The following is a 25624-nucleotide window of genomic DNA, read 5'->3' on the forward strand; positions in this document are numbered from 1 at the left end:
GTATCCGCCGAACTATATATATAGTAACTATAAGATTATGGGCTTAAAATCAACAAAGTGTTAATTGGCCAATATTTACACGACATATGAAGATAGAATTAACAAAAGGGCGAATGTCGCAAGCGTAAACAAACCGAGTGAGGGTTGATTTACCAATACTCGTCCAGCAAAAAATAACTCACTCGTTTTGTTTATATTTGCGACATTCGCCCTTTTGTTAATTCTATCTAGAATATGTAATCGAAAAGTAGAAATTTGAAAAGTACCTGTAATCTGCTCCGCAAATTTCGCAATAAACACGATCGCCAGTATGCTTCATTACGTGGTATCGTAACTGATTAGGTCTAGCAAAAGCTTTGTCACAATAAGTGCATTTATGTTTGTAAGGATTATCATCATGTAGTAGCATATGACGGCGCAGACTTTTCCTCCAGCGGCACTTTAAACCACAAATATTGCAAACAAAATCTTTTTTCTCGTGAATCGATTCAATGTGAATTTTCAACTGTTGTTTTACATAAAATCTTCGTTCACATATAGGACATACAATATCTTTCTGCTGGGTATGGGTCATCATGTGTACATTAAACGTAGCAGTACTAGATAAAATTTTGCCGCACACTTGACAGATTTGTTTACATAACGATGCAGGTTTGTCTTCCATATTTTTATCGCGAATCCCGCGAGGTTTACGTGATATTGTTTCGCTGGAATGTCGTAAAACATTCTTTTTTGGACGTCCGCGTCTCTTTTTTATTTTATTATCTGCTACTATTTTGTCATTCTCGAATTTCATACATACAGCATTGTCCTGTTTTACTATAAGTTCCTCAGATTCGTAGTCATTATCTGTATAAGATTCCCCTTCTGATGAAGAACCTTGTAAAACTCTAGAGGAATCGAACTCAGAATCAGAATCATTACCGTCGGGTTCTTTTTTAACCTCAGCATTGTTGTATGTCAGTCTGCTTTTGTTCTGAAAACAAATTTCATTATCTGCAATTATTTCTTCCAAAACATTTTTTGATGTTTCGTGACATTCTTGTTTTTCCATTCCAATCTCAAGATAATCTGTCGGAAGCTCAGCAGTAACTTCATCAACTTCACTTTTAATGGGAGTTTCAACTTCATCTGTTGCTGGTTCCATGTCCTGCGATTCTAGCACCTGATCTTTCCCTGAATATATTTTTGATAATTTGTATTGTGCACCACAGCAATTTTTAATGAATTTCATTAAAAATTTCATCATGTGGCAGCAAGCATCGCAAGCTCCATTGGGAAGTTTTGTATTGTTTCGTCCATCAGCCAAACAAATATCTAATAATTTAGCTGTATCGCTGCACTTCATCATTTTTTGAATGCTATTTTTGAACGGCTGCCGTTCCAATTTTGCGCACAATCGACAATAATTCGGCTCTCCTGCTGCCAATGATGTATTGCTACTGCTACTGCTTGCTATTTCGTTTTCGGTGAAATTTGACGTGCTAACCAACCCGATACTTGGTACAGCGTTTATCTTTAGTTTCATTGGTAAAACACTTTTATCAATCTCAGATTCGTCAAAGTGCTTCTCACACACTTTTGGATCGGGAATATGCTTGCAGTTTGCACGAAAACCCAGCGCTTTGTTCCATACTCGAATCTGACTACGATCCAACGTAGGAAAATTGAAAAAAGCTATATTGCAGTTGTTTGTCAAAAACTCGCACCCAGGTACGAGGCATTTTTGAACTAATTTGTCCATGATATCTACTATTATTCTGAATCACACAATCATGCACAATAATTCGTTTGCAAAATTTTTTGGAAATCCACTTCGATTGTTATTTTATTCCCTTTTGGCACAGCCACAGACCATAGGTGATCCATAAAGCTTCATTATTTTGTTTATTTATAGGTTCATTTGAAGTTTACATGCACTATATAGAGTGACTACATACAGAGTGGCGACATGTCATCCCAAAAGTATGCAATATTTATTATCTCGTTTCGAATGAGAAACGCAACTCGATTCGAATTGTTTTTGGCATTGCGTATCTCTTTCCATTCCAGTTTATAGTTTATCATTTAGATAAACCACAGAGAACAGACATCCAAGCGAAAGGTCCCCACTTGGATAAAACCAAAAACATTCCATCAAGAAGACTGGCATCTCTTCGTCGCACCCGTATAAATGACGAGCAACAGAAGGAACAGCGCGCCCCACCAGACAAAAATTTAAGATGTGTGTACATGTATTGGTGAGAAAATATGTATGCGAGCATGGTAATGCATTGCATACGAGTTTGTGTACATCCATATTGTAATATACACACACTAGTATGTGAAAGTTCAATCACAGACAAACAGACATAACTCTTGGAAGAAAAATCAACAAAAATTATCGTATCTCACATTTAACCTGATCACTAGCACCATCTATGATCGACATTCCCAAATATCAAATAGCAATATGGGTGTCCCTCGAAGTAGCAAGTATTTTTTATGGGGAATTCCCCTTCTTTCGTCAAAAAGCGCCACTTTGACCAAAACGGAGACATTCCCAACTAAGCCCAAATTTGAAATGACGGTTTTATCGGTACGATGAATGGAAAACGAGTATTATGTCTGTTTGTCTGTGGTTCAACTTTAACTCGGCAGATAGCATTGCTGTTACTGTCGCTCGACTTTTAGCAGAGTTGCCAGTCTTATTGATGGGATGTTTTTGATAAAACTTATGTCAAATTAGTTGGGAAACTATAGTGATGATGTCGCTAAAGGCGCATAAAATTCTACACTAAACTCACAACAGCTAGCTTCTGGCGCTAGCATAACGCTCACAGTCCATACATACTAGCGCCAGAGGAGCCAAAGGTTGTCAGTGTACAAATCAAAAGAATCATTTAGTTGGGAAACTATAGTGGTGGGGACGCTAGCATATTAGGTGATTTTAATTTGAATTGTTATCCAAGAATTCCCGAAAAATTTGTTCCTGAATGGATGTCTATACTATAGTTTCCCAACTAAATGATTTTTTTGACTTGCACACTGACAACCTTTGGCTCTTCTGGCGCTAGTATATATGGACTATATGCGTTATGCTAGCGCCAGAAGCTAGCTGTCGTGAGTTTAGTGTAGAATTTTATGCGCCTTTAGCGACACCATCACTATAGTTTCCCAACTAATTTGTCATAAGTTTTATCCAAATGGGGACCTTTCGCTTGGATGTCTGTTCTCTGTGGTATTACGTTAATACCACAGACAGACATACAATTGTATCAGCGTTGTACCTGTACAATTGTATGTCTGTCACCGTGTACAACGATAGAATCACGTAATAAGGTCACAGAGAACAGATATCCAAGCGAAAGGTCCCCTCTTGGATAAAACTTATGTCAAATTAGTTGGGAAACTATAGTGATGGTGTCGCTAAAGGCGCATAAAATTCTACACTAAACTCACAACAGCTAGCCTCTGGCGCTAGTATAACGCATATAGTCCATATATACTAGCGCCAGAAGAGCCAAAGGTTGTCAATGTGCAAGTCAAAAGAATCATTTAGTTGGGAAACTATAGTGGTGGTGTCGCTAGCATATTAGGTGATTTTAATTTGAAATTTTATCCAAGAATTCGCGAAACATTTGTTCCTGAATGGATGTCTGTTCTCTGTGGTTGTAGCTTCGTACAACGGTGAAAAAGGTAGGTACAGAAACCACCGTTGTACCACTTTGCTTATACCAGAAACAGACATACAATTGTACCAGCGTTGTACCTGTACAATTGTATGTCTGTCACAGTGTACAACGATAGAATCACGCAAGCAAAGTGTTCCGAGCCGCGAAACATGTGTGAGGACCGATTTCTTTTGAGCAGTACGTAAATCACCGGGATTATGATTTGTGATGGTAGTACAGCCACAGAGAACAGACATCCAAGCGAAAGGTCCCCACTTGGATAAAACTTATGTCAAATTAGTTAGGAAACTATAGTGATGATGTCGCTGAAGGCGCATGAAATTCTACACTAAACTCACAACAGCTAGCTTCTGGCGCTAGCATAACGCATATAGTCCATATATACTAACGCCAGAGGAGCCAAAGGTTGTCAGTGTGCAAATCAAAAGAATCATTTAGTTGGGAAACTATAGTGGTGGTGACGCTAGCATATTAGGTGATTTTAATTTGAAATTTTATCCAAGAATTTCCAAAAAATTTGTTCCTGAATGGATGTCTGTTCTCTGTGGTACAGCTTTTAGCTGCAATTTTAATCAATTTTTAGATCATTTTCGTATTACCGTGGACCCCCGTTCGTTTGACCATTTTTAATCTGAACACTTTTTAATTTGAACCCCGTTGGTTTGCACGACGTGCAAATTAAAAATGGTTCAAATGTCATTCTCAACATGACATCATTTGTTCGATTCGTTTGTACTGACCTAGCGTGCTTAATCGGTTTCACATTTCGTTTTCCTAACGATTAAGAGAGAAATCCGATCGGAAAATGCAATATTCGCACTTGCAACTGCCAACTAAAACAAACCACGAAAACAATAACAAAGATTAGGGCGGCCAGTTCACACAGGTTTCAGCATATTTCGGGTTACCAGTTGTTCAAATTAAAAAGTAACCCCGTTAGTTTGCATGAGGAATCGTTCAAACGAACGGGGGTCCACTGTAATAGTTAGTTACCTTACATAAATCGGTTCCAAATCGTGTAAATCAAATTTTCGGTGCTCATTGCACAATGCGCTGATCGCACGGAAATAAATTTAGGTTAAGAACTTGTTTTAGATAGCATAGCATTAAGTACTTACAGCTCGATAACAAATTTTAGTTGGGATTTTACTATTTAATTTAAGTTTTAACTATAGCAAACTATTTAATTTAGCTTTAAGAATATTTTAAATCAGCTTTCTATTTTAACTAGTATTTTAATAAATCGTTTTAACGCACTGAATATAACTTTCGCCAACGTGTTCTGACGCTTTGTTCTCCTTTGATCACCGTTCTTCGTTTGACATATGGCCAAGATGTAATGACGATTTCAGGCGGCGTGTTTACCGATTGGTAGGTGTGTGACCCAGTAAACCATTTGGTTTGTATATCTCAATTGCAACTGAGGTATACGAAATCATATCTGAACGAAAAAGTTATATTTCACGCCATATAAGAGCATATATGTACCAAAGTGGAGGCGATATACGTGCGAAAATTTTGACAACTGTTTGTAATTCTATTTTGCGCAGTTTTTATAACACGCAACTAAATACTCCTGAATATATGATATAGATATAATCAAATATTGCAATTGTCTATCCTGCTTTATAATTCACAGTCATGAATTGTATATGAAGACACGCACGACTGTAAAACAACTTATTGTTCACTTCGATTTGGCATACTCTAATCATTATACAACTCCAATATGAAATTGACATGAAAACGATTTAATGTGAACTTTCTATTACGATTTTGTGTTATCTGGGGAGTGCCGCCACGACAGTGCGGCCAGAACCAACATCCTCCCCCCAGTAAAACTGACCCTGAGGCTCAGTTTTACCTCCATCTGTTACTTCTAAGACAGCCAATTTAGCCACGGACCGATGAACCAACCCCCTCGCAGTTTGTACAATAGCCTGACGAATCTTCCCGTCGTTTCCTCTGATGACTTCGAGAATCCGCCCGCGTTCCCAGTTGTTTCGGGTGGACTCATCCACAATTAGTACCAGTTCGCCTTCAGCTACTGGTTTCACGTCTGCAAACCATTTCGTACGTTTAGTCAAAGTGGGCAGGTACTCTCGCACCCATCGTCTCCAGAAGGTATCCAGATGAAGCTGTATCTGTTCCCAGGATGTTCCTAGTGCGGCAGCGGTGTCTTCCGATTCTGCTGCTGGCTGGCGAACTCCACTTGAACTGCCCAGTAGGAAGTGGTTCGGCGTCAACGCTTCACTCTCCTCGGACGCGATGGGCAGATACGTTAGCGGACAAAAGTTCACCAGTCCTTCCGCTTCCACAACTAGGGTTGCTAGCGCCTCGTCGTCCAACTTGCTGTGACTCTTTGTAACCGGTGGTTCCTATTTATACGGTCTTGTGACTCCATCCCAAGAAATCACCTTTTCTTTGCCATAAAAACATCAATCCCAATACCCTAATTACGCCTCTGACCGGACTGACATTGATGTGAGAGTGACGAGTGGGTATGTCAGACATCGCTCTGCTGTGTACCGCAAGTCCCATTCACACTGAACAATCTTCATGAAGAGGGTGTGAACGCACTCCACCAAAGTACTTATAGTTAGCACTAGGGGGACATTGATTGGCAACGTCACCAACAGTTACGGAACCAAACGGATGTGGCCAGATCTGTCAAAACTCAACAGTTGGTTGAAGTGAGGCCCATCTAATAAAGTTTAGCTTATTAAACTTGGCATCTGGTGGATGCTTTCTTTCCGTTCTCGACTCCTGAGCAGAGCAGAAGTGCGCGTCTTGAAGTAGTGTAATCATAAATTAATTGTGTAATAAGTGCAGGGTAAATGTATACTTAAAATTACTGTGTTCTTTTTTCTAGAGTTACTAGTAATAGTAGTTAAAATTACTAGGCAAGTTACAACTAAAGATTAATTACTCAAATGAAATTTATTAAGTGCTAGTTAGGACCAATACAACACGTTAAAAGGTGACTAGTCGTGGAATATTATAACCTAAAAATAGTGTACTTAAAGCTAATTCCTATTGTTTAACTTACGTCTATTGTATAGCTAAAATTGTTAGTTAAACGGAAACGAACAACACGTGTAAGCACTACGAGCAAAAATAAGAAGTACGAAAAAGGTAATTTATAAAAAAAATGTTAAAAGCTGGATAATTAAAATTGTCAAAAGAATGTTAAAATAAGCACATGTTAAAATTGTTACGTCACAAAAGCTAATAAAACCCGACAGGTCCACAAAGGGCCTTTTTCTTTACATCGGATCAAAATCTCCGACTTTTCTTCGTAGTAACCCAACAACCTCTGACTTTCTGCTCAATCTGGGACATACAGTCGGTTCGGAAGTGAATCCGCTTTCGGATATTTAATGACGCAGAAGGAGAACTTCCTGTAACCCGGTACTATCAACACGAATACTGGCTATCTGGTCAAGGCTTTCACAGGTGTACATTGGATAAAGTCACCTCAGCTACCTCAACAACTTTCTCCCGGCCGTTTGCGGTTAACCGATTCGATCAAGGAGGCATCGTGATTAGAATGTACGACCATCTTCTCAACCTGTGAGCGATTAACCTCAACGAGGTAGGCTGCGTCGTGCTGGAACCTACCCGAGGATCTGACGATGAGCGATTCCGGCAACATCAACGTTCTATCCCTCCGGAGGGATGTATGGTAATCAAAAACCTGCCCGTGAGTGTATAGAATTAAGTTCGCAAATATTAAATTAATGCCTACTCTAGATAGGACACGTAACGTTTCGTATATTTACCTTGCCGCAGACTTTACCTCCGTTAATTCGAACCCACAAAAGGGGTTGTCAATTCTCGCTGGTTTCGAGTCAGGCCGGAACAAAAGTGTTCGCGGCTTTTGAGTTCTCCCTTCTATTAGATTCCGTTCGGTGAAAGCACAGATAACAGACATCCAAGCTAGAACAAAAAGCTTCGTAAACCGTGTGTAAAATGACTCTAGCGACATCTAACTGCTTATTGCCACTTGCATTCTCTTAAGTGATTGAAGCGCCCGCTTGCGATACCTGCAGCTGGTGTTGGGCAGAGCTGCCAGATATCCCGCTTTTTTCAGCTTACCACATATTGTACACATATATTATAAATACGGCATGGTTAAAAGATATGTTTATATTAGAAATCAATATAATTCCAAATAGATGAAACAGAATGCACAAAATCATTGTTTCCGTGATTCGGCGTTAAAATTCGATAAAGAATAATTCTTTTAAAAAATATCTGGCAGCTCTGCAAAGTGTTGCTGATATTTTTTCCTTTTGTTCATCTGCCCGTTTAAGATTTCGTGCAAGTGCGAGCAGGCTCTTCCGCGAAACTAAAAAAGACGTTCAATTCTTTTCGCACTCACACGAAATCTCATTGTGGATTGGCAATACGTGCGTGATGTCAAAAGTAAAATATTTCCTTCTGTTTTTTTCTCGCTAAAAAGCTAAACATCCATGATTCGCGGTTTTGCTGATATTGTTCAGGTTAGAGTGACTATATACAGAGTGGCGACAAGTCATCCCAAATGTATGCAATGCGGGTTTTCCAAGGTTTTTCTTTCTCTTTCCTGCATGCGCGTTGGATAGGTCGTCTGCTCGATTGGAATGACACTGACAGATAATTATCATTCCAATTTTGACATTGTCGCCACTCTGTATATAGTCACTCTAGTTCAGGTCTTTGCGTGAGAAAAAAAGAGGGAAGTATTTTTGATTTTGTCGTTACTCACACGTTGACAGTTCGTTACGAGGTTTTCTGTAAGTGCGAGCAGCCACGAAATCTCTTTTACTGCTTTCAACGCGAATTCGTGACTACAAAAGTGAATGAAATTTTCAAGCCTGTTCGCACTTACATGAAAACCCATGCCGAATTGTCAAAACTTGTGGGAAAACAATAGCAAAAATACTTCCTTCTCTTTTTTCTTACAAAAACCAAACAAATGTCAGCAACTTCGTAGTCGCGAATATGTATGCAAGAGATCGTGTAGGGTGTAGCTTCGTAGTCGCGAATGTGTACCTTATGGGGTTTCCTGTATGAGCGAGCGGGTGTCGATTTCTTTTAATATACACTAGGGCCCCCAGCTATATAGGATTTTGTGTTAGTGTGAGCAGGCTTCAAATTGCTTTTGCGCTCATGTCTTCGAATGAACATTTTAGGTGATCGCAGTGCCACCATACTGCTTATTGCCACTTGCGAAAAACCGTTGCAAGTTTTTACACACGGTCCAAGCCTAGCTTGGATGTCTGTTATCTGTGGTGAAAGTAACCACAGGGGATCGCGAGTGAATGTTCTAAAATTGTATAGGGATAGTTCCCCTCCCGTACCGTGAAGCTGTTCACTGCCGCTCACATATATGGTCAGTCGTGTGTCAGTATGCGTTAAAAAGACCCTGAGATTCCACCCCCTACGGAGCATAAAACACCCGCAAGTAGGGGATACTGGGGTACGATACCCCAGAGCTACATCTTAAAGGTAACGTCCATCGCTGTTTTGATGGAGCGTACCATGCGCTCCCAGGCGCCTCCCATATGGGGAGTCCCAGGAGGGATGAATACCCACTTCGTCGTGGTACTGGTAAAGGTGGCTGCTAGCTGCTCAATCTGCACCTGTAGCAGTCGATTTGCTCCACGGAAATGGGTTCCGTTATCGGAGTAGATCGTCGCTGGTGATCCCCGACGGACAACGAAGCGGCGTATGGCCTTGACACAGGAACTGGTGCTGAGACTATGGACGACTTCCACATGGACAGCCCGCACAGTGAGGCACGTGAAGACTGCAACCCACCGTTTCACACTGCTTCTGCCAATCTTCACCAACACTGGTCCGAACAGATCTAAACCGGTGTGCGTAAACGGTCTTTCAAACGACGCAAGTCGAGCTGCTGGCAGAGGGGCCATCCGGGGAATCCTTGGTTCTGCTTTATATATCTTACACCACTGGCAGGTTTTCATGATCTGCTTCACGGCAACTCTGAGTCGCGGCACGTAGTACTGCTGGCGCACCTCATTAACCACTGTTTCCTGGTTACAGTGACGAAATTTCCTATGATAATCATCTAGCACAAGGTAGGTGTACCTATGTTTTCCGGGTAGTATAACTGAATGCTTGGTGCTATCGGCCACGTTTGGAGCAACTACGATGCGTCCATCCATTCTCAGGATACCGAACTCATCCAGTATGGGCGACAGTCTGTACAGGCTACTCGATTTCTCGAGTTGTAACGGTTGATCTGATGAATTCTGCTGATTCCGCGTCAGGAGCACCATTTCATCTGGGAACGCCTCCCATTGCGTCAAACGTATCAGTGTCTTTTGTCCTTTTTGCAGCTCCTCCGATTTCAAATATCCTTTGTTCGGCACTTTTCCGATTGCAGTTCGCCTACAGTTGTCGACATAGCGATGAACGTACGCGGCTGCGTTGATTGCCCGGGACAGACGAGAGAATCGATTCAAATTGAACACCATTTCTGGCACGGAAACATGATGGTGCACGTGGCACGGCCGTAGCTCTTCTTCCGTAGCCAGTGCCGTTGACTTTTGCCGAGGCCACTCGGATGGCGGATATTTCAGGAACTCCGGGCCCATGAACCAAGCGCCGGTCACATCTTGACAGGGGCCTTTTCCCCACTTGGTTGCCATATCAGCGGGATTGTGTTTAGATGGCACCCATTGCCACTCGCGAACATTAGATACCGTCAGCAATTCTCCAATCCGACTTGCTACAAACTGCTTGTATTTTCGATGATCCGCGCGCAGCCTGTTGAACCATCACATTGTGGCTCTCTTCGACAAACTGCATCATCCTAACTCCCAACACTGCAGCTCGTAGTTCTAAGCGAGGAATTGAGGATGGCTTTAAGGGGGCCACTTTGGTCTTTGCCGCGACCAGGACGCTTTCACCAACTCCGTCTGAATTTGTGATTCGAAAATACGCTGCCGCGGCATAAGCAACCTCACTGGCGTCTGCGAAGATGTGCAACTGAAGGTTCTGATAATGCCGACTGGTAGCGTTCTGAAAGTAGCACCGAGGAACACGAATTTCAGCGATAGTCCGGAACAAGCTGGCCCACTCACTCCAACGTTCGAAGGCCGCCTCATCGACTTTTTCATCCCATTGGATTCCGCTGCGCCAGACATCTTGCAGCAGAATTTTCCCGTGCACCAGAAACGCACTCCATAGGCCCAGGGGGTCAAAGAATCCCATTAGGCATTTTAGAATTTGCCTTTTGGTCGGCTGCTTTCCTTCGTCAATCAACTTTTGGATGGGTTCTTGAACCATTGTAGATAAACACAGGACATCCTCCTCGGTCAACCATAACATCCCAAGTACGCGTTCAAACGCCTTCCTGTCCGGGCCGACATTTTTGTCGATCAACGGCTTCGTTTCACCGAGACGGCTCAAGACTTCTCCACTATTAGACAACCAGTTCCTTAACTGAAATCCTGCCTTTCCGTGAATCGACCGCATCTCCTCAGAAACGCGTACCGCCTCCTCTACACTGCTATAACTCTCCAGCGAATCATCCACATAGTGGTTTCTAATTATCCCTTCGACAGCCCGGGGATACTGTTTCTCGAATTCTGCCGCATTCTTGTTCTTGATGAACTGTGCGGACGCCGGCGAACACGTTGACCCGAAGGTTGCTACGTCCATTAGATAGACGTCTGGAGGACTCGAAGGATGCTTTCGCCAAAGAAACCGCTGTGAGTTGCGATCTTCCTTTCGAATAAGTATTTGGTGGAACATCTCTTTGATGTCCGCCGAAACTGCCACCTTGAACTGCCGAAAACGTGCCAAAACTGCCGGTAACACTGTGAGTTGATCCGGTCCCTTGAGTAGGAGCGTATTCAGGGAAATATTTCCTACCTTTGCCGCCGCGTCCCATATGAGTCGGACCTTTTCAGGTTTTCTGGGATTTATCACCGCCCCAAGCGGCAAGTACCAGATCCGATCTGCGTTTCCACTCGCCAGCTCCACTTCCGTTGCCCGGTGGGCGTATCCCTTCTTCTAATAATCCACCAGCTGAAGATGGAGGTTTTCTCGTAGCTTAGGATTCCGCTCCATCCGCTTTTCGAGACACTGCAGCCGGCGGAGAGCCATGTAATAGCTATCCGGGAACTTAATCTGGTCATACTTCCACAAGAGTCCCGTTTCGAAACGGCTTCCCACGCGAACTGTTGTCTCTTCTAGAATCCGCTGAGCACGCTTCTCTTCCTCCGATAGCAGGCTTATTGTTGTGTGAGTGGCGACGTCCTCAAGAGCAAAGTAGTCCTTTACCGTATCGTGCATATCTTCGTCACTGGTGCAGTCGCAAGAATGACAATTCAGTGATTGTATCGCGTTCCCTGCTCCCTGTCCACCATATACACACCAGCCCAGCCTTGTTTTTGCAGCAACTGGTTCACAACTTCTACCTTCTTTCACCTTCAAGGGCACAACCAAATTCACGTTATTTACACCAATGAGCAATCGCGGCACTGCATCAACGTAGATGGCTATTGGCAGCCCACGAAGATGCTGATATTTTCCAGATAACTCTTCATACGATACCGTTTGCTTAGGAAGGGAAAGCTCCTTAACCGTGCGCACATCATCCAGTGTATGTTTTATTTGTCCACTTGCCGGAGAGATTGATAATGACACTTGCTGCGATGAAGATTCCGTTCTGGTTACGTTACCAGTCCACATCAAGCATAATGGCCGGTTCTCGCCGTTGACTCCCAGTTGCTCCACTAATTTCTCTTCTATCAGCGTCATTGACGACCCGTCGTCGAGGAAAGCGAAAGCATTAACAACAGCACGTGGCCCGAAGAGCGTCACCGGAATTATACGAAAGAATAAAGACTGTCCCATCTGTCGATGGGTATGGTTTTCCCCAGATGATACGTGCGGCGGATGGCTGATTGCACTGTATCTCACAGAGTGGAGTAGAGGATGATGACGGTACTGGCATCCATTCATTCCGCAGCTACTCGAACGCTTACAGCTTCGCCTGCCATGACTACACAAACAGTTCCGACACAGCTTGTTGGGTTGGATGCATCTCCATCGTTCGTCGATAGACAGCGACTTAAATGTTCTGCACTCCTGCACACGGTGTCCAGATTTTTTACAGACGTAGCACAATATATCCTTTTCACGCACCTCCTCCGTTGTATCAGAGTGTGCGTTAACTATTCCTCGAAACTTCGGCTTCGATTTTTTTTCCAATACACTCCTGCCACTTTTTCCGTCATACACTGTCACTTTACTCGCGGATATCACAACGTTTGACATAAACTCACTGATGGTTTTAAGGTCAACTTCCGGGTAGTCGCGCAGAAAGTAACCCCATTCCATCTTCACATGAGCCGGGAGCTTCCCTACGAGTTCCATTAATAGAGAGGGATTAGACAAATGCGCAAGTTGACCTGCTGCCTCGAGGTGATCGCAAAGACATTGGACAGCCCAAGGGGTCGGACACTCAGCACATAGTGCCCCGGCACTGCAGAGATATCAAACGGCACACCTCTAAAGCCTTATAAAAATAACATTTATAGGGCTTTACACACCTCCGGTTCAATTTTACATATGAAATGGGAGCACTGCCAGTTGTCAAAATCATCTCGCACGGTTGCCAGATCTATCAGATTTTAACGAATTTAACAAATTTTGCAGTTCGGCACTTTCGGTACAGCATCGGCACAGTTCAGTTCGTTTCAAGTCGCCTAACATAAAAACGGCTGTGCCGAGTGACCGACCCCTTGCGCTTAGACCATGCAATTAGAGAATATCAGTGATGAGCACAACCACGTACAACGTACAGCAGTATGTCTGTCACCCTTCCGTTGTACATGTACAACGCTGGTACAATTGTATGTCTGTCTAGGGTATTAGGCGCACAACTAAACCACAGAGAACAGACATCCAAGCGAAAGGTCCCCACTTGGATAAAACTTATGTCAAATTAGTTGGGAAACTATAGTGATGATGTCGCTGAAGGCGCAGGAAATTCTACACTAAACTCACAACAGCTAGCTTCTGGCGCTAGCATAACGCATATAGTCCATATATACTAACGCCAGAGGAGCCAAAGGTTGTCAGTGTGCAAATCAAAAGAATCATTTAGTTGGGAAACTATAGTGGTGGTGACGCTAGCATATTAGGTGATTTTAATTTGAAATTTTATCCAAGAATTTCCGAAAAATTTGTTCCTGAATGGATGTCTGTTCTCTGTGACTAAACCTACGAATAGAGTGACTATATATAGAGTGGCGACAATGTCAAAATTGAAATGATAATTATCTGTCAGTGTCATTCCAATCGCGCAGACCAATCCAACGCGTATGCAGGAAAGAGAAACTATAAAATAAATACGCATTGCATACTTTTGGGATGACATGTCGCCAATATATAGTCACTCTACCTACGAAAGAAAATTTTTAGATAATAATCGCAATATAGGGTAACCACCCGAATTTGGACCCCTAGAGGAAGTAATTTTACCACAGAGAACAGACATCCAAGCGAAACGTCCCCACTTGGATAAAACTTATGTCAAATTAGTTGGGAAACTATAGTGATGATGTCGCTAAAGGCGCATAAAATTCTACACTAAACTCACAACAGTTAGTTTCTGGCGCTAGCATAACGCTTGCAGTCCATATATACTAGCGCCAGAGTAGCCAAAGGTTGTCAGTGTGCAAATCAAAAGAATCATTTAGTTGGGAAACTATAGTGGTGGGGGCGCTAGCATATTAGGTGATTTTAATTTGAAATTTTATCCAAGAATTCGTGAAAAATTTGTTCCTGAATGGAAGTCGGTTCTCTGTGATTTTACATTTATTGGAATAAAATATATATTACCTTCTTTTGTTATGCAATTCATGCAAAACTCTCTTTTAGAACCACTTACCTAAATGGCAAAGTGTTGTTGGGTCATCTATTTGTCGATAAAAATGTGCTATAGACATTTTTATTTACTATGTAGTTTTCATATTTGGGACCCTCTCACTTTATTTTAGACAGTGTCCAAAATGTATTTTGGACACGGCAAACATCAACGAATATATTTTGGACACTCTAAGAGTTAAGGCCCAGACACAATGCATACGGATTTTACTACGTTGCGGAAATTTGACAGAAAATCCATGGAAAAACTGTCAAATTGCCGCAACGTAGTAAAATCCGTATGCATTGTGTTTGGGCCTTTATTCAACCAGGATGATAGTCCAGTCACAGAGAACAGACATCCAAGCGAAAGGTCCCCACTTGGATAAAACTTATATCAAATTAGTTGGGAAACTATAGTGATGATGTCGCTAAAGGCGCATAAAATTCTACACTAAACTCACAACAGTTAGTTTCTGGCGCTAGCATAACGCTCACAGTCCATACATACTAGCGCCAGAGGAGCCAAAGGTTGTCAGTGTGCAAATCAAAAGAATCATTTAGTTGGGAAACTATAGTGGTGGGGGCGCTAGCATATTAGGTGATTTTAATTTGAAATTTTATCCAAGAATTGGGTCCTAAAGCCCTATGTCGTTTTTAGCTTGAATCGATGAGGTTAGGGTTAGGAACAAATATTTTGATATTCAATTTTATATTTTTAGGCTATTGCCGTTAAAAACCTTTTTTTTTTAATTTTGTGAAATTTTGAACAAAAAATAAACATTTGGGCAACCTTATATAGACAAACTATAGTTGTGCATGATTGTGTCAAGCGGGGTTTAGACAACACGAATTATAAAAAGAAACCATAGTATGTCTTGAAATGTCACGGAAAACTTTTTGTTTACCTTCACGCTCATGTGATAGTGTGTCAAAAAGTTGCAAAGTCAGGAAATGGCTTGGCAATCGCGACCTAAAACATTTTCTGAGTTTACAGCTCATTTTCCGGTTCCGGTCATCTCAGTTTAATTAAGGCCTTTGTCAAAATCAGCAATAAGCGTAGTGACTGCACTTGGTCACAGCGTGGATGGCTTCAGTTTTCGGATGCAATACTCGCCATCGAGATGCGACCGTGTTTGGTTAGAAACGCACAGAAATTCTTGGTCTGCCGTTCGCCCTACTGCTGATTCACATCGGAGTAGCAGAACATACCAATCTGATTGATAATACGGTGCCAGTTTCGGTTGGCGTTTTTTTTTTTCATACTGTTCTGCGGGGTCGATTGTACCGAGATTATACTGTTGGCCATCAGTTTGACATCGTTTAGTCATTAGCGCAAACTAGATTTGGGCAAAGTCTAGCACCGTGAATCGATGGATTGAAATACATTGCCCGAATCAAAACTTTTATCCGATAACTAGTACAAATTTGATGTTCCACTTCCTCACGACCAGCAAAACGCAGACAAGAACAAGAGACAACTGCGAAGCTGTAACTGTCAAAACGATTAGCTGCTCTAATGTCAAACCAGAGTTGCCAGTGAGAAAAAGTTATCATTGTTGCCAGAAACGTGTTATTTTCGTTATGTCAAGGAAGATCTATAATGTCAAGGGAGAATAAATTACAATATTTTTGTTTTTTAATTTTTTAGTGCTCTGCATCTTTTTAAAAAAGAAAAAACTATACTCTGGTAGTCATAATGGGAAGCTTTATCGTTCCTTCTAAAAAAATCATCTTTTTATCACAAATTTTAGGACCCAATTCCCGAAAAATTTGTTCCTGAATGGATGTCTGTTCTCTGTGGTCCAGTCTGCTTTTAGTATTTAAATTCATTTAATATCAGAAATTTATCATGGGATGAGATCGTAAATTTGAATATAAAGTCAATCACGACTTTATATGGTTTAAACACAGAGAACAGACATCCAAGCGAAAGGTCCTTACTTGGATAAAACTTATGTCAAATTAGTTGGGAAACTATAGTGATGGTGTCGCTAAAGGCGCATGAAATTCTACACTAAAATCACAACAGCTAACTACTGGCGCTAGCATAACGCATATAGGTTTTGTTTTAGAAGGTTTTGTTTTATTCGTCAAGCATTTGTAGACTACATACAATAATGTTATTACAATGTTTACTTATATACTATACATTGTTCCTATGGCTAAGTCGTAGTTTCATTTGGATTCTGGACATAGTGATGTCAATTCTTTCGCAATTTTGATTATAAAGGCGCATCATGTTATTGACTGGTCCATTTTTCGCATAATTGGTCTTATATGATTTTTCCAAAAATATTTTTCTAGTTCTAAGGTTACGACTCGGCGCATACACGGAGAATAAAAATGTAGTTTCAACTATATTTATGGTTGTTTTACGCACAAACAAAAATTTCGTTTTGTTTCAAACTGAAATATATGATTGAAATGAAAATATTTATTGTTATATCAATCTTAACTTCAAATTTGAAAATTCTTTACTTTTAATTCAAAACTGCTATTTTATTGATTCAAACAGAATCTCGTTTTGAAACAACAATATTTTCAGGCTGTTATAAAAATATTTTATTGAGGCTTAAAGCAACAATCATTTTGTTTGAAACAAACTGTAGCTTTTTCGCTCCGTGTAAAAGTTTAATTGAGCAAGCAAATCTGCGGACTGGATGCGTTGAGAAATAATGTCATTGATAAAGTAAAGCATTGCTTGTTCGCGACGTTCTTTAAGTGTTTGTATATGGATGAGCATGCAGCGCGCTTCATAAGATGGTAATGGAAATACCGTCCAGTTAAGTTTTCGAAGCGCGTATAGTAGAAATTGTTTCTGAACAGATTCAATGCGTGCTTCGTGTAACGCAGTGTGTGGGTGCCATACAATATTGCAATATTCCAGAATAGGTCTTACATATGTAATGTATAAAAGTTTTATTGTGTACGGGTCTTTGAAATTATGACTGAAGCGTTTGATAAAGCCCAGCATTCTATTTGCTTTATTAATAATGGTATTGTAATGTTCTGTAAATGTTAGTTTTGAGTCTAAGATTACTCCTAGATCCCTTACAATTTTACATTTTGGTACAATATTGTTTCCTAAGTATATGTCAATAGAGGGAGTTTGAATTTTCCTGCTAAATGCTATTGAGTTACATTTTTTAATTTGAGGTTTAGTAAAGATTTGTTGCACCAAATGTTGAATACATTGACTTCATTCTGAAATACTGCGACGTCATGGGCATTTTTTATTTCCATATATATTTTCATGTCGTCTGCATATACAAGTACTTTTGAGTGGTTAAGTATGTAGGAAATGTCATTTACGTGCAAAATGAAAAGAAGTGGCCCTAAGTGGGAACCTTGGGGAACCCCAGAGGTGACTTGAATAGGGTCCGAGAGGGCATTTTGAAAGCGAACAATTTGTTTACGTTCCGTTAAATATGATTGAAGCCATTTCAAGAGCTTCGGTTCTATTCCAATTTTGCCTAATTTGAAGATTAATAATGGTATGTCTATTCTGTCAAATGCCTTACTAAAGTCCGTGTAAATAGCTTCTACGTGGTTGCCACTGTCCATTGCATTAAGAGTAAAAGTTACAAATTCCAGAAGATTTGAGGCAGTAGAGCGGCCTTTAAAAAAGCCGTGTTGCTGACTTGTAATTTTGTGTTTTACTTGTTGAAAAATTTTTTCATTTATAATTGATTCAAATAGTTTAGGAATGCAAGAGATAATGGCAATTCCACGGTAGTTTCGGATGTCTGATTTTGTTCCTGATTTGAAGATAGGGACTAAATACGAAGATTTCCATATTTCCGGGAATTTTCCATTTTTCAGAGACATGTTAAATAGGCGTTGTAATGGTGTAGCAAGTTCTTCGGCCATGTTTTTGAGAAATATGGGTGCTATTCCGTTAGGCCCCGGCCCTTTTGACGCATTCAAGCCTTTGAGTGCTTCAAATACGTCAATTTCTGATAGTTGAGAGACAGATATGTCGTTAGAAAATTCGGGGACAAATGAGAAATATTCCTGGTCGCGGTCTTCTTCGGTGAATGTTGTATATACTTCTTGAAAGAAATTTGCGAAAAGGTTGCAGATTTCATGAGCATTATTTCCAATAAGCCCGTCAAGTTTCATTTGGGATGGGAAATTACTGCTTTTCAATTTAGTATTTACATAGTTAAAGAAATTTTTTGGGCATGATTTGACTTCATTTTCGACTTTACTATTATATTCTTCATACGCGATTTTAGTGGCCGAGTTGAGTTCTTCGCAAATATTGAGATAATTATTCAAGTTAATGGTATTGTTTTCATTTTTGAATTTTTTGTGTGCTTTTTGTTTTCTATTTTTAAGACTTTTAGATGTGGGTTGAACCACACAGGCCATTTACTATGTTGACTTCGTCTTCTTCTTTTCATTGGTACAGTTTCGTGCAAAACGCACTTCAAGAAAAGGATGAATTTTTCTGCTTCATAGTCGACATTTCTTTCAGTACAAAACACATGTTGCCATTCTGTTGTACATAGTCTACGCTTAATTTCTATAAAATTTGCTTTGTTATATTCCGGCACTTCTTCATATTCCAAGTCAGTAGGGTAAGAGCTATTGTGTGTGAAAATTGAGTATTCCATTGCTGTGTGAAATGCTTCATTCTTCCATAAGGGAGATAGTGAAGCATTTATAGCAAAGTCGTCTGTGCAGTTTGTAAAAAGTAAGTCCAAATAAACATTTTGACTATTTTTGACTGAATTTATTTGATGCAGGCCAAATTGTGAAATTTTGTCAAAAACGTAATGCAATGTTTCATTTTCGCCTACTACTGGAAGCAAAATGGATTCATTGTCAATGTCTACAATGAAGTCCACATTGCGCTGATTGAAGTCGCCGTAAATATGTAGTTTTACCACAGAGAACAGACATCCATTCAGGAACAAATTTTTCGGAAATTCTTGGATAAAATTTCAAATTAAAATCACCTAATATGCTAGCGTCACCACCACTATAGTTTCCCAACTAAATGATTCTTTTGATTTGCACACTGACAACCTTTGGCTCCTCTGGCGTTAGTATATATGGACTATATGCGTTATGCTAGCGCCAGAAGCTACCCAAGCAACCAAAAGTTCGATTATTACTTGACACGCGAACTCGAAAGTTCATAATTAGTTCAGATTCAGTTCCCTGGAACTTTCTTGCTGATTAGTAGTGTATATCAAGTATACGTGGAACTAAATGCTTTAAGAAGTGCTGCGAGTACTTCATAGATACTTCAAAGCTATTAGGATGCTACATGAAGTTCTGAAGTAACTTTAGTTGCTAACAAGTTCTGCGTGCTGCTTTTTTGTTTATATTTCTGGTGATCAAACCAGCAGAACCTGAAACTATTGGAGATTAATTATTTTTATTTCACTTGAATAAATTTAATCCTCGCACATTTCTAATTACAAATATAAATTAGAATCAAATGCTCTTCATTATTGTGTTGTGTTGTGTTGTGTAGCATATGCTGTCGGTATCTCACTACTATAGTTAATTGCCTGGTTCCAAACTTTATGTTCTATAATTAACTTGCGCTGCATAAAGCTGCTGCAAGTTCTAAAACGAACTTTTATTTAACAACTCATTGGCAAAATTCACATCGCTTGTATACGGCAAAGGTGACGCAGTGGATCGGTATAGGTTTGCAACGCGGAACACCCGGGTTCAAACCCAACAGCAGGCAAATGCAACGAATATAGAAGTTAGGTAGAAATATAAAAATAGAACATAGAAGTGCTGCTAAATTTGTTTTTTCTTAGTTTTTGACAGTTTATTTCGAAGCTGCTTAGCGTTCTATGCAGTGGACCCAAGACAGCTTGAAAGTTCGGTTAATTACTTAAAAGTGACGCTGCTTAGCAAGTTATAGATTGATATACATAAAGCTGTTTAACCCTTGTTAGACACCATTATTCGAACTTTTGGTTACTTGGATAGCTGTTGTGAGTTTAGTGTAGAATTTCATGCGCCTTCAGCGACATCATCACTATAGTTTCCCAACTAATTTGACATAAGTTTTATCCAAGTGGGGACCTTTCGCTTGGATGTCTGTTCTCTGTGGTTTTACTTCGGGTTCCATATTTGAAATAATGTTTTCTACTACTTCGAAAAATAGTTCATAAGACTGTTTATTAGCATGTTCGGGAGGAAAGTACACGGCTGAAAAAATGTGTACTTCGCCGTATATGGTTGCTTTGGCCCATATATTTTCAAATTCGATGTACTTTCTAGTAATTATTTCTTCCGAAGTGAAGTCAGAGTTTATAGCTATGAGGACACCTCCTCCAGATTTTTTCTGACTTAGAGACAAATTACGGTCATGCCGGAATACGTTAAATAGATTTCCAAAAATTTCTTCGCTTTTGACGCTTTCGTCCCAGCTACTTTCGGTTCCAAGAATGACTTTGAAAGAAGATGATATTACATTTTGATGAATTTCCTTCATTTTGGCTGGACTTTTCATGCGGTTGAAATTCTGGCAATACACAAGAATTTCAGCCGCATTCTGTTTTAGTGCAGAAGAAGTTTTTGGAAAATAATTACTACTTACATTTACGTTTACTAGCTCCAAAGAGCGCGTCGATAAAATTTCTTCTTTATTAGACTGGGCGACGTCGTTTGGTGATTTAAATTCTTCCGTGTTGTGCGTCAATTGTAGAGAAAATTCGCGTTGTAAGATTTACGTGACGGTACAACGCTTGTCGAAAATTTATTGTTACTTTCGCGCAATTGCTGAAGGCGGTGAGTTCGTTCGCTCACTAAAAATTGTCTGTACGACTGCAAGTCAGCTTCTGCTTCCGGCGGTAAAAGTCCATATTCCTGGTAGACTTCTAGAAAGATGCGCTTTAGATGTTCGGGAGACGTCGGGAGTCCTTCGGATGCCAAAAGCATTCGAATGCTGGTTGATGTTAATCCTTCTATACAGACTGACGGCTGCTGGTCTTTCATATATGCCAAGTACAGGCGGACGATTTTCATTATTTTCGGGTCGCGCAGTCTAGCTTTCAGAAAGCGCCCGTCGCCGTTTGTTGACTGCTGAGTAAGACGGACTATAGGTGGACGCATTGGGTCGCATTCAAATAGACTGTCTTGAGGAGGTGCTGGAGCTGGGTGTGAGATATTGTTATTGCTGGCGTTGTTATTTTCGTTTTCGTTCAGGGTGGTGTTAGTCTGGTTTTCGGTCCTATATGGATTTATTGTTTCGCCTTTTTGAAAATTTATAAGTGACTTAAAAGTGACGCTGCTTAGCAAGTTATAGATTGATATACATAAAGCTGTTTAACCCTTGTTAGACACCATTATTCGAACTTTTGGTTACTTGGATAGCTGTTGTGAGTTTAGTGTAGAATTTCATGCGCCTTCAGCGACATCATCACTATAGTTTCCCAACTAATTTGACATAAGTTTTATCCAAGTGGGGACCTTTCGCTTGGATGTCTGTTCTCTGTGGTTTTACTTCGGGTTCCATATTTGAAATAATGTTTTCTACTACTTCGAAAAATAGTTCATAAGACTGTTTATTAGCATGTTCGGGAGGAAAGTACACGGCTGAAAAAATGTGTACTTCGCCGTATATGGTTGCTTTGGCCCATATATTTTCAAATTCGATGTACTTTCTAGTAATTATTTCTTCCGAAGTGAAGTCAGAGTTTATAGCTATGAGGACACCTCCTCCAGATTTTTTCTGACTTAGAGACAAATTACGGTCATGCCGGAATACGTTAAATAGATTTCCAAAAATTTCTTCGCTTTTGACGCTTTCGTCCCAGCTACTTTCGGTTCCAAGAATGACTTTGAAAGAAGATGATATTACATTTTGATGAATTTCCTTCATTTTGGCTGGACTTTTCATGCGGTTGAAATTCTGGCAATACACAAGAATTTCAGCCGCATTCTGTTTTAGTGCAGAAGAAGTTTTTGGAAAATAATTACTACTTACATTTACGTTTACTAGCTCCAAAGAGCGCGTCGATAAAATTTCTTCTTTATTAGACTGGGCGACGTCGTTTGGTGATTTAAATTCTTCCGTGTTGTGCGTCAATTGTAGAGAAAATTCGCGTTGTAAGATTTACGTGACGGTACAACGCTTGTCGAAAATTTATTGTTACTTTCGCGCAATTGCTGAAGGCGGTGAGTTCGTTCGCTCACTAAAAATTGTCTGTACGACTGCAAGTCAGCTTCTGCTTCCGGCGGTAAAAGTCCATATTCCTGGTAGACTTCTAGAAAGATGCGCTTTAGATGTTCGGGAGACGTCGGGAGTCCTTCGGATGCCAAAAGCATTCGAATGCTGGTTGATGTTAATCCTTCTATACAGACTGACGGCTGCTGGTCTTTCATATATGCCAAGTACAGGCGGACGATTTTCATTATTTTCGGGTCGCGCAGTCTAGCTTTCAGAAAGCGCCCGTCGCCGTTTGTTGACTGCTGAGTAAGACGGACTATAGGTGGACGCATTGGGTCGCATTCAAATAGACTGTCTTGAGGAGGTGCTGGAGCTGGGTGTGAGATATTGTTATTGCTGGCGTTGTTATTTTCGTTTTCGTTCAGGGTGGTGTTAGTCTGGTTTTCGGTCCTATATGGATTTATTGTTTCGCCTTTTTGAAAATTTATAAATTTGGATGTTATGTCCGTTGTTGGTGGTCCAGAAAATTGAAGTTTTGCAGCTGCCAGCAGGTCCTTGTCCAGAGGTAATGCATAGTTTTTTGGAAGCGTGTGTGTATTACTTCTGGACCTTTGTGTGCTATTGACCGACAAGGTCTTCTGCTGGTTCCTTTTCCGTTGTTTACGCCTGCGTCTAGCTTTGTCTTCCTTTTTTTCCTGTAGACGACGGGAGCGCTGCTTGGAATCGTATGAACTCCAATCCGGCCTCCAGTGTCTTTTGTTTCCAATAAAGCGCCAGCCGGAGTTTGGTTCTTTGTTATTTGATTCCTTGATTTCGTCCGGAATTATGACGCAGGTAGTTTTTTCAGTGATTTGGGTAGGCGAAGTAGCGATTGTCTTTGCTATTTCGTCAATTTGCGATTTGACTTCGCAGGCCAGAATGGTATGCGAGTCTGTCAGGTCATTTCTAAGAGCAGTAAATAATTCTGGAAGTGGGTCAACTGTTTTTGTTATTGCTGCTACTGCTGCTGTCGCTGCAGATTTAGCAACTGCTTCTACTGCAAGCGGGTCTATAGGCTGGACGTCCAAAAGTAATGATATTCTGTTTTTGATTTCTGATGCGCTGGATTTGTTGGTTTTTTCGACGGTCGATAATTTGCTGTAGATGTCTAGAAGTACTTTTTCAAAGTGCTCTAGAGTTTCGTCGTGGGTGGCGCTCAAATTTTTTAAGTTGGTAAGCAATTTGTGATTTGCTTCCAATGTTTTTCCTATGTTGTCTGAAATTTGTGACAACGATTGTGTGATTGCTTTAAAGTTGAGTTCAGCATTGAACTGCGTTTGACAGTCAGCACATAAGGGCAGCATGAATGACCGCAGCAATTCTTCCTTATTTCTAGCTGCGCCTACGCAAATTCCGTGGAAAAAGCGATTGCAATTTCCTTCGCACTTCCACAGGTCACGACTGTCGTTGGCGATGCAATTTTTGATGCCACACTTCATGATTACACGCGCGGCGGTACAGTTTAAGCGACGAAAATAAATATGTTTGTAAATAAAAAAGTGCCTGCATGCACGTTTGTCAATATTACTAAAAGTTAAAATACGCGGTACTACGACGCGGGTCAAAAAAGAACGTCCGTTCGGTCGGACGGTTAAACTCAAAAACTGTCCATATATACTAGCGCCAGAGGAGCCAAAAGTTGTCAGTGTGCAAATCAAATGAATCATTTAGTTGGGAAACTATAGTGGTGGTGTCGCTAGCATATTAGGTGATTTTAATTTAAAATTTTATCCAAGAATTCCCGAAAAATTTGTTCCTGAATGGATGTCTGTTCTCTGTGGTTTAAATCCGTTTTTTGATTATGCTTGTTTGAAAGACTTTTCAGCACAATTTGATTACTGTAAATAAAAAACCTTCCGTTTATCATGTAATATAACAGTCTTCATGTTTATTGATTACTAGCTGACCCGACAAACTTCGTATTGCCACAAATTAACCTGTGTTGTACATAAATCATGAATCTCGGATGATCTTTGTCACAATCTCGAGTTTTGCAAGCCTCCCAGTGGACGGCGCTTCCGACGGCGGGTCACCGGCAACACTCGCGACCGTCTCGTCCTGAATGATCTAGTATTATTATGGATAGTTTTTGTGGTCTTGTATTGACTAATGTTTTATGGAAGAGTCTCGAATTTCTCGAGTTCGATTAGTTTTTGAGTTTCGCAAAAATTTCTGTTTTATTTGTATGAGAGTCCATATCCCCCTACCACAGGGGTGAGAGGTCTCTAACTATCGTAAAATGAATTCAAGACTCCAAAATCTCCCACATGCCAAATTTGGTTCCATTTGCTTGATTAGTTCTCAAGTTATAAGGAAATTTGCATTTCATTTGTATGGAAGCCCACCCTCTTAAAGGGGAGATGGGCCATAACTCGCTTTCTAAAGAAGAGAGGGCTCTCAATTCACCATAGAAAAAAATCTTGCGTCCAAAACCACTTACATGTCAAATTTGGTTCCATTTACTTGATTAGTTCTCGAGTTATGAGGAAATTTGTTTTTCATTTGTATAGGAGCCCCCCCCCCCCTCTTAAAGTGGGGAAATCCATAGAAAATATACCATAGAAAATATTCTTGCCTACAAAAACACCCACATGATAAATTTGGTTCCATTTGCTTGATTAGTTCTAGAGTTATGAGGAAATTTGTATTTCGTTTGTATGAGAGCCCCCCCTCTTAAAAAGGTAAGGGGCCCTAATTCATCATAGAAAAAATGGTTGCCTCCAAAAACACCCACATGCCAAATATGTTTCCATTTGCTTGATTAGTTCTCGAATTATGAGGAAATTTGTATTTTATTTGTGTAGAAGCACCCCCTCTTAAAGTTGGGAGGGGTCCTAATTCACCATAGAAAATATTTTTGCCTCCAGAAACC

The 25624-nt window shown here is 40.5% G+C and overlaps 1 protein-coding gene across 3 annotated transcripts in view; it reads right to left on the reverse strand.

Moving 5' to 3' along the window:
• Positions 1 to 25624, reverse strand: part of LOC128733139 (myoneurin-like) — a 79003-nt gene that overhangs the window by 20732 nt on the left and 32647 nt on the right. Inside the window, exon 1 of one of the 3 annotated variants that reach the window (XM_053826769.1) lies at positions 267 to 1809. The exons of the other annotated variants lie outside the window; for them this stretch is intronic. Coding sequence (XP_053682744.1) covers positions 267 to 1744 — 1478 coding nt within the window. The 5' untranslated portion in view covers positions 1745 to 1809. Of the gene's footprint in view, positions 1 to 266; positions 1810 to 25624 lie in introns of those variants that run through there. 3 annotated transcript variants of the gene reach the window in all.

This window comes from Sabethes cyaneus, chromosome 1 (assembly GCF_943734655.1).
Source record: "Sabethes cyaneus chromosome 1, idSabCyanKW18_F2, whole genome shotgun sequence".
Classification (NCBI taxonomy): Eukaryota; Metazoa; Arthropoda; class Insecta; order Diptera; family Culicidae; genus Sabethes; species Sabethes cyaneus.